Source organism: Mchenga conophoros, linkage group LG10 (assembly GCF_057382185.1).
Source record: "Mchenga conophoros isolate Kocher_MC1m ecotype Shallow Benthic linkage group LG10, M_conophoros_male_GT1.1, whole genome shotgun sequence".
Classification (NCBI taxonomy): Eukaryota; Metazoa; Chordata; class Actinopteri; order Cichliformes; family Cichlidae; genus Mchenga; species Mchenga conophoros.
The window spans coordinates 23,589,046-23,607,906 of record NC_140535.1 but is presented as its reverse complement, the minus strand read 5'-3'; the positions used below and the strand labels follow the sequence as shown (position 1 = coordinate 23,607,906).

General features: G+C 41.3%; 1 protein-coding gene across 1 annotated transcript; it reads right to left on the bottom strand.

Annotated features, from left to right (window-relative positions):
• Positions 1-535: 535 nt before the first annotated feature.
• grxcr2 (glutaredoxin and cysteine rich domain containing 2) lies at positions 536-15,866 on the bottom strand. The gene is made up of 5 exons (XM_085289490.1): positions 15,405-15,866; positions 14,733-14,916; positions 12,778-12,887; positions 3,352-3,579; positions 536-1,651 (listed from the first exon to the last, which is right to left on the bottom strand). Exons 1-5 carry the CDS (start codon positions 15,459-15,461, stop codon positions 1,478-1,480), a joined length of 753 nt encoding a protein of 250 aa, XP_085145616.1. The 5' UTR covers positions 15,462-15,866; the 3' UTR covers positions 536-1,477.
• Between the last annotated feature and the right edge of the window lie 2,995 nt (positions 15,867-18,861).

Below are 18,861 nucleotides of genomic sequence, written 5' to 3'. Positions count from 1 at the left end.
ACAGCAGTGTCAGAGCTATTAAAAGCCTTTCCCAGTGAGGCAAAAAGATTTAATTTTGTTTTCCTTTTCTGTTAAATCATCCTCAAATGTCATGATAGAAAGTAATATGGTTGATTGCCTTTGATTTGAGGTGCAATGAATACGATGCAGAGACTGGGGATTATGTGGCGTGTTGCATGTTTCCTATTTTTCAAATTTGTAACAATAAACAACTAACTCACAGTAAAAACAGCCATCTGAGGAAAGACTTTAAGGTAATCATACATGTATGATTGGAGACAGAGAGTGATGCATAAGGCTCAGTTAAAAGGCAGGAGACTTTTAGGAATAAAGTCAATAAAACATATGCTCACTGCAAGCGTCACTGTTTTAATAGATGAGATCTGAAATGTTGCCTTGAAAACATGTCTCCATGGGGACCCTAGGATGTGGATTATACAGAGGACAGAGTAATCTGATCCATACAACAATCCTTTTTGCATCAAAAGCTAAACTTTAAAACAATAATGAATAAAATAAAATAAAAAAACATTGAAAAGGTATTCAGGTATTTTTATTTAATTAATTCACCCCCCAAAAAATGTGTAGACATATCTTTAAATGATCTAAAAGTGTTACAAAACAAACCCAATCTCCTGAGCTGGTCTACAATAAATCATTTCTGTCATTTAAATCATTATTTTCATTCATATTTTCATCCATAACACCTCTTAGACTTTTTATTATTAACACACCATCTGAAATCAATACTGAGAATGTCAAACATTTATTATCTGTTGAGATGAAAAGTGGTTTAAAAAGTTTGCATATTTACCCCCCACCAACAAGAAAAGCACGCACATCTGTGTTGCAGTAACAACGTTATTTGGGGGGAACTCACATTAAACATCATCTCCTGATTATTGCTGTCGCCGTTTATCAAACAGTCCCATTTGTCTCATTCCTCTCTGTATTTTTCTAAAAAATAATAGCATCAATTATCCCGGTACAACCCATTATGTTCAAGTGAAAAAGGTTTCAGTGTCTCTGGTGAATAGACAGGGGAGCTATGAACAGGGAACCCTTCCCAGTAGACACAATAAACTGTGAAATGTTTGCATCATTTTAATTAAAATGATAACTCTGTTGTGGAACCAGGTTTTATCGGGATGAAGGCAGCAGATGCAAAGTAACGTGACAACAAAAAAAAGCGATTATGTATTTGTGTTATCGCAAGCCATGTTCACTGCACACAGTAATTGTATTTTATGATTTTGTGCCCACAGTCACAATCCCCCTCTCCAATGTCCAATGATGGCTTATGTTTCCTAGTAGTGCACCCCACCAAGAACGTTTTGGATTAGAGCAATACTGCCACTGAGACAATTCTGACAAACCCGTAGCACACTGGGCTTACACTCACTCAGCCACACACTCTCATTCACTCACTCACACGCTCGCTCTCTCACTGCCAGATATGGGTGTCAGCCAAATGGTGCTATTTATTGGAGCAGGACTGGCACTTCTCCAGACCATAGGGGTAGCAGGCTTGGCAACGCAGATCACTGATGGACTCATTGAAGCGGTTCGCCAGCATGGACAGCTTGCTACCGTGACACAGAGAGCAGGGAGCGGAGCCTGAACCACCACAATGCTGGCAGCTGTCAGCCTCCTGGAGACAGAAAAAACACATTAGGAGATGGAAGAGGGGTCCTGTGAGGTGAGCAAAGGGGTCACAAAGGGAGGAAGGGGTGAAAAGAAGAGGGGATGCAGGGATAAAGATTGAGCTGAAAAGGGGAGTCGGTCAAGTTTGAAGGAAAGGCTCACGTCCCCCATATCTGAAGGCCTGTATGAAAAATGTGCGCAAATGTTTGTTGCTTTTGAATTACAAACATCTGTTTCTGATAATAAAACACATTTTTCCACTTAAAGTTAACACAAACATTTACAGTGCCACCAAAGGCCGCGTCATAATCAGCAAACATTAACGCCGCTATCATGTATAACTGACGTGCCTGCTGGCAAAACACTAGAAACCTTAATGATACAAAGAATTTTTCCAATAATATTTCTAATTAAATGGCTGTGGTAAGTAGCTGTGCTGCAGGATAATGTCCAGCCAGTCTGTCATTTATTATACCCAGTTGGTCATTATTGCAAAGTTTACAGTAATGAGCAGCTGCTCTGTATGTTATCAACCGAATGATGACTGAACAGAAACAGAAGCTGAGCTGTGAGGTTACATTTGAAACAGGATAATTAAAGAAAACAAAACATATTCACTTAGATCCTTCATGAGTCCCAAATTGTTGTAAAAGGAAGAGCTAGACAGCTTGGTATGCAAGGGTCAGCCAGAAAAAAGTCTATAACACAAAAGAAAAAAAGTCAACAACAACAAAAAACCCTCTAAAGGTGCTGCTTTAGTAGGGCCCATTATTTGCTTCTATATGAGTGCAATACAACAGAGTCGTATAAAACAGGACACGGTATTTTGCAGCAGAAAGCAGCTACAAAAATAAAATGGTGCTGAAATTCACAAGGCAAAGGGGCAGGTAAGGTTTGTCTTTCAATTACAGTTTATGTTCTCACTTATAGCTTTGGTGACTCCAAGATAAACATAAGGATGCTTGTATATACAGCCATTATTATTTCACAATCAGGTTCATGTCCAGATTGTTGTCCAACAGTTGCAGAAATTTTTCATGTATAAAATCAAGTGTGAATCTAAGCTCTTCTTGGAAAAAAATGAAGACGGTGAATATAATGAATTGCCGCTGCTAAAGATGGTGAAGAAGAGAACGGAACAAACAGGAGTGAGATGACGAAATATAAAACAAAAAACAGGCTGAGAATGAACTTGTATGGAGGCGGAGAAAATGCGAAAATAACAAGAGAGCTGAGAAAATGATGGAGGGATAAGAGAGAAGAGAACAGTAATCATCCAAGGAGGTGAGAGGGAGGGAATAATAGCGACCTGGGTATCCTTGCTGGCTGGTAAGCAGCAGGCAGATGCTGCAAGGGCAGAGTAAAACTGTGGACTCATCAGTATTTGTTCACAGTTGTCAGATAACACTAGGACAATAGGTTGGTGGCTGTTGCAGCAGGACGGTAGAAAAGAAAGCGAATAAGGATACAAACAAGTTTGCATTTACAAGGAAACAGAGGAGACTTTGGTGTGAGGCAGAAACAGAAGAAGATCCTGCAGTTGTTTTCTTGAAAGCAAAGATAAAGTGAAGAAAAGATGGCTGAAGACACATGCAGAGAAAGTGGGATGGGGAGGAGGACATGGCGAGAGTGAGAAAAGCAAGAAACAGAAATGGGGTGATAAAACCTTACCACACCACTGAGAATAATTTGACCAAGGATCATTACCTTGGTATCAGTGTCGCAGATCTGTTTCTCCTCCTTCTCCGCCTCCTCCTGTGTGAAAACTGCTTTAGCCCTCCTCCTGCTCCCCCTTTCCTTGGCCTTTGGGTATCCTTCCAAGTCAATGAGAGGCACTGTGTGCTGCCGAAACATTTCAGGCTTCTTCTGCGGTGCTTTAATAATGCGCAGATTGCTGGTATAGATGATTATCTTACCAAAGTCCAACACTGGGGACTGAAAGAAATGTAAAATATCAGATAATCCTGCATCATTTTCTATTAACAACATCAGTGCCATGTTGTTGTCTGTGTCTGTCTATGTCCATATGTCTCTCTTCCAGAATTATGAGTTTTGTTGGTTCATGATTTCTTTTTGGTTTTTAGGAAGGAATTTATGATTTTTAGTTTTTGTGTATTCTTGTAAGCTACAACATTAAAGTTGATTTTATTTCATTCATTCACATCTCCCCAGTCCTGCATCTGAGTCTGCATTCTGTCTGCCACACAGCTGTTTCATGACAATTAGGCCCAAACAGACAAATAATTTTAATTAACTTATACATATGCTAGATGTCATCTACATTTCCCAACTCCAACTGCTCTCTGATATTAAGAAAAAAAGATTTCATGTTGAAAAGTGTCATCGCTTGTCTAGAAAAACATGCACATCCGTAGTGGTTATCTAGACAATGAAACAGTGTATCTGAACAGGGCAATAGCCCTAATCAATGCTAACAGCTGACCTAATTGTCTACCTACCGGCACTGTTTTGGGGGCAATAATGTGCAAATATTTATTCTTTAATCTATTATTCATACCATTTTTGTACTTTTTATCTGTAATAATGACAAATATTGATACTTTTTACATACATTATATTCACTGGCCACTAGTATCTGCTTGGACCCCCTTTTACCTTCTGAACTCCTTTATTCTTCATGGCATGGATTCAACAAAGTGCTGGAAACACTCCCCTGAGATTTTGGTCCATATTAATCTGACAGCATCACAGAGTCGCTGCAGATTTGTCAGCTGCACATTCATGATGCAAATCCTATTCGCTCTGTTGGACTGGGCTCTAGTGTCTGTGCAGGCCATTTGAATATATCAAACTCCTTGTTACTGTACGTTTAAGATTCCAGTTTGAGTTGATCTGAGCTGTGTGACATTTTATGCTATACTCCTGGAAGCAGTCATCAGAAAATGGATACACTGTGCCATTGATGGACATGGTAAGAAAGAATACTCTGGTAGGCTGTGGTGTTGGTACTAACGATCCCAAATTATGCCAAGAAAATATCCCACATACCATTATACCACCCCCGTTTGGTTATGCCAAATTCTGACCCCTATAATCCGGATGCTGCAGCAGAAATCGAGACCCATCAGACCAATCTTTTATCGCACAGTTTTGGAGAACCGCGCAAATAGACTCTGTGTTTGCAGCTGACATGACTGGATCCCAGTGTGGTCTTCTGCTGCTGTAAACCATCCGGTTCAAGGTTCGAGGTCATCTTCACCATGTCTATTTTAGAGCTTTTTTTTAAAAAAAAGAAATTCTTCATTACATTTAACCCTTTGTTATTTTGATGGCTGCTTTCTGTGGGAACAAAGCAACCAGAGAAGATTGGCAACCTTCATCTTATTATGCAGGGATGTCTTGCTGAATCCAGACTCATGTTCACACTCTCTGTAGTATTCAGGATGATGTAAAAAAAAATAAATAATAATACATATACTTATATATATATATATACATATATATATATACATATATATATATACATATATATATATATATATATATATACACATATAAAAAACACCCAGCACGCCCCTGCGGGCGGTTTATCCTTCAAGCTCGGGTCCTCTACCAGAGGCCTGGGAGCTTGAGGGTCCTGCGCAGTATCTTAGCTGTTCCCAGGACTGCGCTCTTCTGGACAGAGATCTCCGATGTTTTTCCCGGGATCTGCTGGAGCCACTCGCCTAGCTTGGGAGTCACCGCACCTAGTGCTCCGATTACCACGGGGACCACCGTTACCTTCACCCTCCACATCCTCTCGAGCTCTTCTCTGAGCCCTTGGTATTTCTCCAGCTTCTCGTGTTCCTTCTTCCTGATATTGCTGTCATTCGGAACCGCTACATCGATCACTACGGCCGTCTTCTTCTGTTTGTCTACCACCACTATGTCCGGTTGGTTAGCCACCACCATTTTGTCCGTCTGTATCTGGAAGTCCCACAGGATCTTAGCTCGGTCATTCTCCACCACCCTTGGGGGCATCTCCCATTTTGACCTCGGGACTTCTAGGTTATACTCGGCACAGATGTTCCTGTACACTATGCCGGCCACTTGGTTATGGCGTTCCATGTATGCCTTGCCTGCTAGCATCTTGCACCCTGCTGTTATGTGCTGGATAGTCTCTGGGGCATCTTTACACAGCCTGCACCTGGGGTCTTGCCTGGTGTGATAGACCCCAGCCTCTATGGATCTTGTACTCAGAGCTTGTTCTTGTGCTGCCATGATTAGTGCCTCTGTGCTGTCTTTCAGTCCAGCTTTGTCCAGCCACTGGTAGGATTTCTGGATATCAGCCACCTCCTCTATCTGCCGGTGGTACATACCGTGCAGGGGCCTGTCCTTCCATGATGGTTCCTCGTCTCCCTCCTCTTTCTTGGGTTTCTGCTGCCTGAGGTATTCACTGAGCACTCGGTCAGTTGGGGCCATCTTCCCAATGTATTCTTGGATGTTCCTTGTCTCATCCTGGACTGCGGTGCTGACACTCACCAGTCCCCGGCCCCCTTCCTTCCGCTTAGCGTACAGCCTCAGGGTGCTGGACTTGGGGTGAAACCCTCCATGCATGGTCAGGAGCTTTCTTGTCTTTATGTCAGTGGCTTCTATCTCCTCCTTTGGCCAGCTTATTACCCCAGCAGGGTACCTGATCACGGGCAGGGCGTATGTGTTGATGGCCCGGATCTTGTTCTTACCATTCAGCTGACTCCTCAGGACTTGCCTGACCCTCTGCAGGTACTTGGTGGTTGCAGCCTTTCTAGCGGCCTCTTCATGGTTCCCATTTGCCTGCGGGATCCCCAGGTACTTGTAACTGTCCTCTATGTCTGCAATGTTGCCTTCTGGTAGTTCAATCCCCTCAGTTCTGACTACCTTCCCTCTCTTTGTTACCATCCGACTACACTTCTCCAGTCCGAACGACATTCCAATGTCATTGCTGTATAGCCTGGTAGTGTGGATCAGTGAATCGATGTCTCGTTCACTCTTGGCATACAGCTTGATGTCATCCATGTACAGGAGGTGGCTGACAACTGCTCCGTTCCGTAGTCGGTATCCGTAGCCAGTCTTGTTAATGATCTCACTGAGGGGGTTCAGGCCTATGCAGAACAGCAGTGGGGACAGAGCATCTCCTTGGTAGATCCCGCACTTGATGGTAACTTGTGCTATGGGCTTGGAGTTGGCCTCTAGTGTTGTACGCCACATCCCCATTGAGTTCCTGATGAAGGCTCTTAGGGTCCCATTGATCTTGTACAATTCTAGGCATTCCAGTATCCAGCTGTGGGGCATTGAGTCATAGGCCTTCTTGTAATCAATCCAGGCAGTGCACAGGTTGGTCAGTCTGGTCTTGCAGTCTCGGCTGATTGTTCTGTCTACCAGTAGCTGGTGTTTTGCACCTCTGGTATTCTTGCCAATTCCTTTCTGTGTCCCGCTCATGTATTGACCCATGTGCCTGTTCATCTTAGCCGATATGATGCCTGACAGGAGCTTCCATGTAGTACTGAGGCAGGTTATTGGTCGGTAGTTGGAGGGGACCGGTCCCTTCTTGGGGTCCTTGGGGATCAGGACCGTCCGGCCTTCAGTTAGCCATTCCGGGTGTCTTTCGTTAACTAGCAGCTGGTTCATTTGTGCTGCCAGACGCTCGTGGAGTGCAGTCAGCTTCTTCAGCCAGTAGGCGTGAACCATGTCGGGCCCTGGTGCTGTCCAACTCTTCATACTGGAGACCCTTTCTTGGATATCTGCCACTGTGATGGTTACTGGACCCTGTTCAGGGAGGTCGCTGTGGTCTGCCCTCAGATCCTCTAGCCACTGAGCATTGCCGTTATGGGTTGCATCCTTCTCCCATATGCTCTTCCAGTATTGCTCCGTCTCCAGCCTTGGTGGTGCTGTTCTCTTATTGTTCCCTTGCCACTGAGAGTACACCTTTGCTGGTTCTGTGGAGAACAGCTGGTTTATTCTCCTGCCTTCTATCTCTCTGGTGTACCTCCTCAAGCGGCTGGCCAAGGCTGTGAGTCTTTGCTTGGCAGTTTCCAAGGCCTCAGGTATGGACAGCTTGCTGTATTTCTTATGCACCTTCTTTGTCGCACCTTTCTGCAACTCCGTTAGTTGGCTAACCTCCCTCCGTGCTACTTTGATCTTGCCCTCTAGCCTCCTTCTCCATGGAGGGTACTGCCCCTTGTGGCTGTTCAACTTGTAGCCAAGCATCTCACTGATCACTGCTGCCGTATTGTAGATCAGCTTGTTAGTGTCGGTAATCGTGGTTGTAGGTATTGCCCGTAGTGCTGCATTAACATCATCTAGCAGACCTTCTGAGGGTACTTCACGTAATCTTGGTAACCGGCTACGGGGGATCCAGGTTTCAAGCTTGGCCATGATCCTATTTTTCAGGTCAGTTCCTCTCGCACTCAACGATCCTTCTCCTATCGCACTTGGGGCTATGTACCCAATCTCGGGTGGGGGTGATGATATCTCCCCCCTGACCTGGCGTCCTGACTCCTCCTTGCCGTAGCATTTGTGTTGTACCTCGTCAATCTCTAGCTGTGAGAGCAGTCCCTTCTTTCGAATGTTGGAACACTGAGCTACTAGTTGTTTCGCCGTCATTGTGGATGTTGGGTATCGAAGAATCCATAGGTCCCTCATCCTATTCATGTAGCCCCTTCCGCCGGGGTTACTTGCGTAGTAGCATTCCAACAACGCCCTGTTTTCGTCCCTTGCCCACCGATGCCTTCTTGTTCCAGTAGCCCACTTTTCGTCAGGGTGCCCTGGTTCCTCAACACCTGACGCGGACCTTGTTGATCCGGGCGACGTCCGAGCCGGCATGCCTTCATATTTATCTGTCTCGCTCATGTCTGCGGTAGGCTTGCTTAGCATAGGGGGTCTAGCCTTAGGACCCTTACTGGATACAGACGCCCCAGGCAGGAATCGAACTTGCGATCCTCTGTTCCAAAGGCGTGTAGTTTAACCACTACGCTATCCAGCTGCTTATATATATATATGTATATATATATATGTATATATATATATATATATATATATATATATATACACACATATATATATATATATATATACACATATATATATATATATATATATATACATATATATATATATATATATATGGCCGGCATAGTGTACAGGAACATCTGTGACGAGTATAACCTAGAAGTCCCGAGGTCAAAATGGGAGATGCCCCCAAGGGTGGTGGAGAATGACCGAGCTAAGATCCTGTGGGACTTCCAGATACAGACGGACAAAATGGTGGTGGCTAACCAACCGGACATAGTGGTGGTAGACAAACAGAAGAAGACGGCCGTAGTGATCGATGTAGCGGTTCCGAATGACAGCAATATCAGGAAGAAGGAACACGAGAAGCTGGAGAAATACCAAGGGCTCAGAGAAGAGCTCGAGAGGATGTGGAGGGTGAAGGTAACGGTGGTCCCCGTGGTAATCGGAGCACTAGGTGCGGTGACTCCCAAGCTAGGCGAGTGGCTCCAGCAGATCCCGGGAATAACATCGGAGATCTCTGTCCAGAAGAGCGCAGTCCTGGGAACAGCTAAGATACTGCGCAGGACCCTCAAGCTCCCAGGCCTCTGGTAGAGGACCCGAGCTTGAAGGATAAACCGCCCGCAGGGGCGTGCTGGGTGTTTTTTTTTTATATATATGTGAAAATATGAAAAATATACAAGAAAAATAAAAGAAACATATTGATGCAATTTATCTCTCTTACTTTAAAACTGAGAGTGAAACCCTAAAACAATGCAGCCTAGAATTATCATTAAACCTTGTTAGGTGAGGGACCTCTGTAGAACCATTGTGCCATCCTTTCAATAATGCCCTAAAAGGATAAGCTAACTCCAGATTGCTGCTCTCTACTGATAAATGTGCTAAATACTGACTTGGTGACCAGGGCCAAGCATTCCTTTGTTTGGAGGATAAAGGAATGAAACTGACATCAAGCCAGCAGGCAATGTGGCTGACCTCCCTTTTAGCCTGCTGCACTAATGAAGCTGCTGCCGTTGTAGCTCAGTAAAAATGCATTTTTCAGTCAGATTAACAATTTTATTGCTTTTGTTGAACAAATTTCATTGAGCAGCATGCAGCTGATGTTCTAATTGCCTAAGATCCCTGTTTAATATTTTAAATCTGGATTGTATGTTTTGTTTTTGTGTAGCCATAAATTAATTATTACATAACTTTGCATTCACTGATAATTGTGTAATGCTTTACTGTGGTGTGTCTGCTTGCTTTTCAGTACATGTACTCTTACTATGCATGTGTATAGTGTAAAGTGTAAATCACTGAAATCAGTTTTTAGGTGTGACAACTGGCCATAAAACATATTGAGAAGATCATGTAAACAGTGTAAAAACAAAACAAAAAAATCTTGATCTGCATAATATAGAACTCAAGATTATTCATTAAACCAAATATATTAGAAATTTACAGTTAATTGCTAGCTCAAATCTGTAAAAGCTGCGGTATAGCTCGTTGGTGTTTGCAATTTCTTTTAGCATCGCGTGGTCTGACTTTGGGCTAAATTTGTTGAGAAGTCTGCATTGTTTTTATACACACCTGAATGCTCCAGAGCAGAAATCTTCTGCTTTCACAGAGGTGGTCACAGTTAATCACAAGCATCTACAATGAAAACTCTTTTTCACATGACAGAAAATCCAAAAAAAAAAAAAAGTTCAAGAATTGGGTGGCACATAAATATAAGGAAAGTGCGATTAAGAGTTTATGAGTTTAAGAGTTTATTAAGTTTATAAAACATTAGTTTTTGTCTTGATTGGTATTTATTCTTGTCAAAAATTATTTTTAGTTTTCTTACATAAAAAAACTATTAATGAAGACAGATAATTGCTATCATTAAATCCAGATGGTGTATTTGCCAAAACTATAAATGTATTATTCTAAATCAACTGATGCATGTAAGTTTTTTGCACCACGGACCGGTTTATGCCCGACAATATTTTCACGGACCGGCCTTTAAGGTGTCGCGGATAAATACAACAAAATAAAACTAGTACCAGTACAGAAAAAAAGAAGATTTATTCATAACACACGTGAAAAGGCCTGGGAAAACTGAGTTAACGATAAAAACAATAACAAAATAACGCTGAAAACTGATAAAAACCCTGAAAAACATACATTTCTCTCGCGGCCCGGTACCAAACGACTCACGGACCGGTACCGGTCCGAGGCCCGGGGGTTAGGGACCACTGCTCTACAGTATATGCCACAAAGTAGCTACGAACTGCCCATGGAGACAACCCTTGATATTTGGTCAGCTGTGATGTGCTGTGATATACAGTACATGCTGTAGACAGGGATGGTTATTGCAAAACAATGTGATGAGAAAACTTTTACGAACCCAAAGTATTTGTTTGTGCATTGTATACTGTTTCATATACCAATCTGGACCAATCTGAATATCACCTGGTACAGCTGATACTGGCCAGCCTCTTTTTTATGTACACACTGTTCCACTGTAACCCTAGGTGTCTGTATATCAGTGCTTTCATTTTATATGCAGAGAGAAACAATGACACTTTATGCTTTCCATAAAGCATCATTGAGATGCTAATGACTCAATTTCGTTGCCAGTATGTTTTTTTGAGAATAAAAGTTAACTAAATCGTTCATGAAACTCTTAATAGCGACTGACTGTTTTGGTTCCAGCTCATTTAAACTGACAAGGGAATTAGAATCTTTCAGAATTTACAAAATCTGAATTATCAGAACCAAATGGACAGTGTCCAAAACGTATTTACTAAATTAATCTTTTTTTTGGCAAAACCTCGAACAATTATATACAGTTTGCATATAAACACATTTTAACTGCAGTGTGTCATAACAGCAATGATGGGTGGCAGAAAACATGCAGCACAGATGCCATTGCATTTAAAAAATGCTACAAAATTGTTCACATTTGTTGCTAATGACATGATAAAACCAGTAAACACCAGTTTGCAGTGCACAGACAGCAGTGAAAATAAAAAGACACTAAACACTTATATTAATTCATTAAAAAGAGCATGCTGCTTAAGAGATTAAGTGGTGTTGTATCTACACATCACAGATAACTGATGTGCTAGTACAAAAAAACATGCATAGTTACCATCTCTTTTTAAACAAAACTAACAAAGTTTCATAGCATTTCTGCACCAACAATGTGATTCCCATAGAGCCATTGACTGAAAACTTGTCATGCCATAGCATGGAGTGCACCCAGATTAATGTGAAAACCAAACAGTTGCAGTTTCACGACTTTCAGTAGTCCATAAGATTAAAAGCAGTCACACTGACTTCTGTGTTTTCTCAACCCTTTAAACGGACTTAGACCCAAATTTCAGGTCCTTATGTAGATTATTGCAGGAACAAGCAATGTTTTTTAACGTTTTTTACACATGTGTACAGTCCTGAAAGTACTTTGACACACTCAACCCCCTCAACTTTTTTCTGGCTGTCCTTCAACTCAAGGGGGGGCACTCATTAAGCAAGTGTAAAACACAAACTTAGAACGATCAAAGATGGGGTCAAAGCCTTTTCTCTGGTATTCTCTAGCTCAAAAATGTGACGCTGATGAATAACTATCTTATTTACCATATGCTGTAAGATGCAACAAGTCAGTGAGTCAAAAGTGAATGTTTTACTTGTATATGCGAGTAAAGCATTGATCTTGACCGTCATATATGATTTATTTGTAAGTTGGAAAATAATCTGTAGTTCAGCAGTTAACACGTTTGCTTAATTCACAAAAGTTTCCCAGCTCAGGATCAGGGAGAAGACACGAATGCCTGGGAGGCTTTCGTCAGAAAGGGCATCCGGCATTAAAAAATCTGTGCAAATCAAATATGCAACCCCTTGCAAAAGGAGCAGCTGAAAGAATCTTTCTTTTTTTTCTCATGACATCTTCTTATGTTACAAATGAAGCACCTTTCATGAAATCTGACACCTCAGCCTAGACCTATGCATAAAGCACATTCCTAGCCTCACAATTCATGCCCAAACATAGAGTTCTTTAAATTAATGTAGTCTGAAAACAATGTGTTTAAAATTTTGAGAAAAACAGACATATATAATTGGCACTGTTAGTGAAAAACCTACAATAACTCAACTAAAATATAATATCAAATTCTGGATTTTTACCTTGCTGTCTCCCTCTCCTTCCTCAGTCTGGCCAACTGCAGGTTTGTAGCTGCCCATTCCTCTATATACATTTATTCTCTGGGCTATGAGCCCTGTTGGAGGATAGACACCTGGGTACAGAATAAAGCATGTTGTCAGGCTAGAGTGAGAACTTGTATACAGTATTACAGACTCAAGTGCAGTTTTCATCTGTAGCAACAGCATGTGCTCTATTTCTAACACATCGATGTGCAGTGATCACATAGAGCCAACTACTGAAACCAAGCCTATAAACAGTGGTATCCAAAGTGGCTGGTGGGAGTGTGGACCAGCAAAAGACATCCAAAGTGGTAGAGTCCATTTCCTTAGAGCTGTTTTTCTTATTGGGTGTGGATAAGTTGTGGAACACTTAAAATATTGCGACCGTGTCCAATCAACTTGCAATCGCTCTGCCTTTGAAATGGTCGCTTTGAAGAGGGAGACGAGGCTTGAGGCCACTCTAGTCAGTTGCCCTCTTCAAACCAACTCTGTTGCATCAAAACAGTGATAAAATGGTGATAAAGTGGCAATAAGATGGGTTCAGATTGCTATCTGATTTCCCCAATCTATTTGTGATAATACAGCAATCGGCTGTGACAAATAATGCATTTGTTGCCATCTGTTGCAATTCTTTTGCCCTCTGATGTAGATGGCAACCAGTAGACCATGCAGAATTCACAACTCTCTCAGCCACAGACTGAGACAGATGGAAATAGGACAATACAATTTATAAATTTAGAATATCTAAATTGATGTAAAGTACAATCAAAGATGAAGATACTTCATTTAATCAATGACCATAAAAACTACTTAGAGAAGTGTACAGTTGATCTGCATAAAGCTTCAAGATCATCAAGCAAGAAACAGATGACTAACAGCTGACTAATCAGCAAAGTTAGGGGGTGGCTGTAGCTCAGGAGGTAGAGCTGGTCACCTACTGATCGGAAGGTTGGTGGTTCAATCCCTGGCTCCTCCAGTCTGCATGTTAAGTATACTTGGGCAAGATACTAACCCCAACTTGCTCTCTGAAGCATCCATCGGAGTGTGAATGTACTTAGAAAGCACTACGTATAGATAAAGTGCTTGTGTGATTGGGTGAATGAGGCATGTTGTATAGAGCACTTTGAAAACCGCTATATAAGAATCAGTCCATTTAGTTAGCTGGTTATAAACTCCCATTATACCAGCTAATCTTAAACTTAAGTGTCCTAAAAATAATCACACTTTTCCTCTGATAAATAGTGTGATTACATTCTCAGATCATAAGTTTATTTGTTAAGTGTTTGAGTCCCACATTGTTAGCTCCACTTCAAAAAGAGTTTTACTAACGCCAGCTAATAGCAGCAAAACCAACAATGCTAACCGACATAAACGTTCAGGATATTCTCAACAACTCACTTCAGTATCACTGTCATGAGACAGAAATGAGCTTCATCTACTTGTATTGTACACCTTTCATAAAGTTTTACAGCCTCCTCCAGCACAAATAGAAGTGGAAACCTGGCATATTTGCAGGTGAGGTAACACTGACACCTTACGATCACTACAGATGAACAGCAGCCAGAGAATTCTGCACTACAGCAGCCGCTATAGTTAGGACTATGCATTTGAACTGGGAGGGTAAGAAAAGAGAATTCAGCTGACTGAAACTACTGACATCTAGTGGGGAAATTTTACACACAGTACCTTTAAATACATTGATTAGGCAGTCAAATAATCATCTCGGTCACCAACATCAAAATGGGCTTTAAATTCATTTTATGCTACTGGATTCATGCTACTGGATTAACTGTGCATGTTTTTACTTTAATGGGGAAAAAAAGATCACTTTATGCAAACTACTACACCTTGCTTGCCTTGCCTGCTCCCAGTTTACATGCAGTACTGCCCAAACAAATAATCCTAAGGGCAACCATGCATATAAAGTAAAAACCCACTCTGTTGGTCTCCATGAGTGTCCTCAAATCCGCAGAGCTGCTCCATCTCGAGGTGGCTGGGAGGGATTTTGCGGTGGATAAAGCTGTGAGGGTATTTCTCCTCGGGGCTGTCCAGCTCTTGACCGTCCTCGTACACGTGCTTCAGCACTCGGCCACTGTAGGATGATGCCAGCTTGAACCTCACCTGTAGTTTGGAGTGGAAGGTAACATCTTTGATTCCACTGCTTGTTGTTGCTTGTCACACCAAAAACATTAATTAGTAACTAATGAGTGATTAATAAGTAACTGTAGAGTTTCTTTTATCTTATAGTACAAAGCACATTGAGGTGATTGTTGCTGTGAGTGGGGCTATATAAATAAATAGAATATAGGTAGGTTCATAAGCAGAAAAATATGGTATCTGACCATGTGTGCAAATATTTGCAGAATGTTAATACACACATCAACAGTCCTGTGTCATTCTCTATTTGCAGCTTCACAACATGAGCTGCAAACAGAGAACTCTTTAACTATGTGCTTAGAATCACCTGCTAATAGTTTTGCAATTGTTTAGAAAAAAGAGAGAAAGAGGAGGCTTGATAATTGAAACGACCTTAACAAGTCTTTTCCTCTGAAACATTTATAACGGTGAAACCTATAATTTCAAAATAAAGTGGTGTCATAAGAACTCACCTTTCTTGGTTTGGTGTCTTCGTAGCGCTGATTCAGTTTTCTCTGGAGTTCCTCCATGATGGCTGATTGAAGAGTGGATGCAGAAAGGGGGTCACTCCATCCAATGAGCTCCTTACCTTCTTCTAGCTGGACAGCGTGGAGCCTGCTGTGCTGAAGGGTTGTTTGTAAGGATGGATAAATTCAAACTTGGATTAATATACAGCTCGATGGAAGCACAGCAGCCGGACTAAAGAGCTGTAAGTAAGGAGTGGGCGGATGACAAAGATAGGATGGCAATGCTCTCTCTCTGTGTCCTGCTTCCAGAGTTTGCCTGTACCTGCTGTTTTAAGGGACCCACCTTTCTAGCTCTCAGTGCTAAATTATTCACAGATAGATCGAGTGTACAAAAGGGTGGTTGCGAAACCAGAAGCCCTGTCATCAAATAATTATGATCACAAAAATAGAAAGCATTTGGAGCCTGCGTGTTGCTCTGTGTGTTTGTGTGCAAAATGGAGAGAAAGAGAGAGTAAGGCAGTGAGTATGGGTACATGTGGGAGTTGTTAGATAGTTGTAGCTGCAGCCTGTCATTGGACAGGAGCCGAGAGTATCTGTGGTGGAAAGTAAACATGGCATTTGATGTCTGTTGCTGTCATAAAGAAAACATTTAGCCTTATCAAAATATCTCTATAATTAGCGAGCTTCAAGTGGCATCTGACTGAAATAACATATTACTTTTGTAATGTGTCTTCACATTATTAACAAATTGAGTGGCTCATCCCTGAAAGTCTAATCTGAAGTGCCCTGGAAGTGAAACACTAGTGTTCTAATTTATGCAATAGGATTATAAGAACTTTCCCATTATATCTGTTATCCATGTCTGCAAATTGAGGGAATTCTGGCATGATGTGCCCAGAATCACCACAACCTCAAAATCACCTTTGCTCCATGAGTTAAGACTTCACAGACATTCCAGAAGATTTTGGATACAGAAATATCAGCTTAGGCTGCTGCCCCCGCGACCCGGCCTCGGATAAAGCGGATGAAGATGGATGGATGGAAATATCAAATATCCCAAATGTTAGTCCTTCACAAAAAATTGAAGGTTACTTCAATGCAGACATGAAATAAATATTACTAAACATTGGTTTAGGCTTCAACATTGTGATTTACAGACATGAACTTAGAGCAGCGGTCCCCAACCTTTTTTGCACAACGGACCGGTTTATATCCAACAATATTTTCACTGACCGGTCTTTAAAGTGTCGCGGATAAATACAACAAAATAAAACCCAGTACCGGTACCAAAAAAACAGATTTGTTTTCATAACACACAGGAAAAAACCCAGGGAAACCGAGTTAACGATAAAAATGATTTAAAAAATAACGATAAAAACTCTGAAAACCATAAATTTCACATGCGAGCCTCAACACTCGTGGCCTGGTACCAAGCGACTCATGGGACACGGACCGGTACCAGTCCATGGCCCAGGGGTTGGGGACCGCTAACTTAGAGCACTCCTCTGTGCCTTTTCTGGACAAACGTCAAGCATGAGTAAGTTCAAATGGTACAGAAAAATGACCACAATGATTTTTTATATGAACATTTTATTGATAAAGTAATATGGGATTCAAATGTTTTGCTTTATTTATACCTATAGTTATAGTAGTTAGTTATAGTATAGTATAGTGGAAAAAAGTTTTCATAGAACTCTGTGAAGTCCAGTGAAAGCTAACCCTGCTGCTAAACAAATGAACTTGATTAATTGGTCATCTGCAAGTATGAACATACATCTTTTTTGAGTGTATGATAAAACAATGTCACAATCAATGAACTACATCACAAACTCTACAGTCCCTTTTCTTTAAAAAGAACATGGCAACATAACTTAGGTTTGCAAAGTTGCATCTGAACAAACCACAAGACTTCTGGTATAATGTCCTTTTGCAAACCAGAGCAAAGTGGGAATGTTTGGCCATAATCCACTGCACAGTATATCAGCACAAATACCTCATACCAACTGTCAAGTACTGCCATAGGACCTGGGAACCTTGAGGTCATCGAGTCAACCATGAACTCTTCAGTTTATGTTCCAGAGTCATATGTGATGCCATCTGTCCAATAGCCAGAGTCATGTGACAGTACGATGACCCCATTATTAACAAAACATCTATAATAGAATGGCTGAAAAAGGCCCAGGGAAGGTGCAGACCTCAACCCAATTAAACTGCATTTAATCAACAAGATTGATAAGCATTAGTGAGACCTTAGAGTTGTGAATAAACAAATGTCTGCAGATTTCAGTGAATTCAAACAACATTGTAAAGAATAGAGGGCCAGAATTCCTCTACAACGATGTGGCAGAGTGATGAGGTCATACAGAAAAAGATTGCTTCAGGTTATTGCCACTAAAGATTGTTCTACAAGCTACTGAACCATGGGTTGAGTTAGTTTTTCACAGAACAGCACAGAGCCCTAAAAAATGTTCACAACTTGCCCAATTAAGCAGTGCTGTGGAAGTTTTCCTTTTAATAGATATTAAATCAAATCCAAAACAGTACATTATGTTACACTGTCCACCAAACGGAGCCACACACTTTCTCAAGTTTAAGCCTTTCTAAGAGGGTCTTTGATATGAGCAAAGGAATACACTGCTTTCCAGGAGAAACTGAATTTTACACTATGTACAAGACTGATATTTGATGCCTCTCTAATGCCTTTGATAAGCAATGTTTTTCTGTTTTTCAAATGATCCCATCATATAAAGGGGTCACTCATATCTCTAATTGTGTTCTTCATCTTTTCCAGAATTGGCCCATCAGACTATTATTAGGACTAACTGAGTGTGATCAGCATTCATTTAAGCTTTATCCACAAATATAAAGAGTAATTTAAGATTTCAGCCACAATTTTTAATGGGGATGTACTAAAAGAAAATTCTGCATCCCCTCTGTGGGACCTTGTGTGTATCTGTGTGTCAGTGAGTATGTGCATCTATTTTCCAAAAACCTGTGTAAATCCTATGTAAACAATGGATCTGGAATATACCGATAGCTATTTGAATTGCTCTGTTTACACAATTTTCTTATTCAAAGTTTGAAACTGCTGACGGCAGTGACAACTTTTTCCCTGCATCTTCAAGAAGCGATTTTACAGAACAAACACTAATCTAACAAATGGATCTCATTTACTCCATGCATGTCGAGATCAATCTCACAATTATCCTTACAGATGACTGTTATTAAATCGAGAGGGAATGGATGGTCTTAAAGTAGGGGGTGAGAGCATTCAGATCACACAGAGAGCCTCCCTTGTCTCTTCCGTGACCGAGAGTCAGCTTAATCAGACTGCAGAACAAGCAAGTATGCCTACTCAGGCGAGAAATTGTTTTGGGTGCATCGCAATGAAGGAATCATTTAATGTGCCAGGATTCTTGCTGCTTTCGGTTTAAATGATTGCCACTGTAAATGCGTATCTCTG

Excerpts from the sequence above, each read along its gene's own strand:
- grxcr2 (XM_085289490.1), bottom strand. The coding sequence starts at position 15,461 with ATGGAGGAACTCCAGAGAAAACTGAATCAGCGCTACGAAGACACCAAA. Across the intron at positions 3,580-12,777 it reads AAGGAGAGGGAGACAGCAAG|TCCCCAGTGTTGGACTTTGG; the intron begins GTAAAAATCCAG and ends CATTTCTTTCAG. Across the intron at positions 1,652-3,351 it reads TCTGCGACACTGATACCAAG|GAGGCTGACAGCTGCCAGCA; the intron begins GTAATGATCCTT and ends TTCTGTCTCCAG.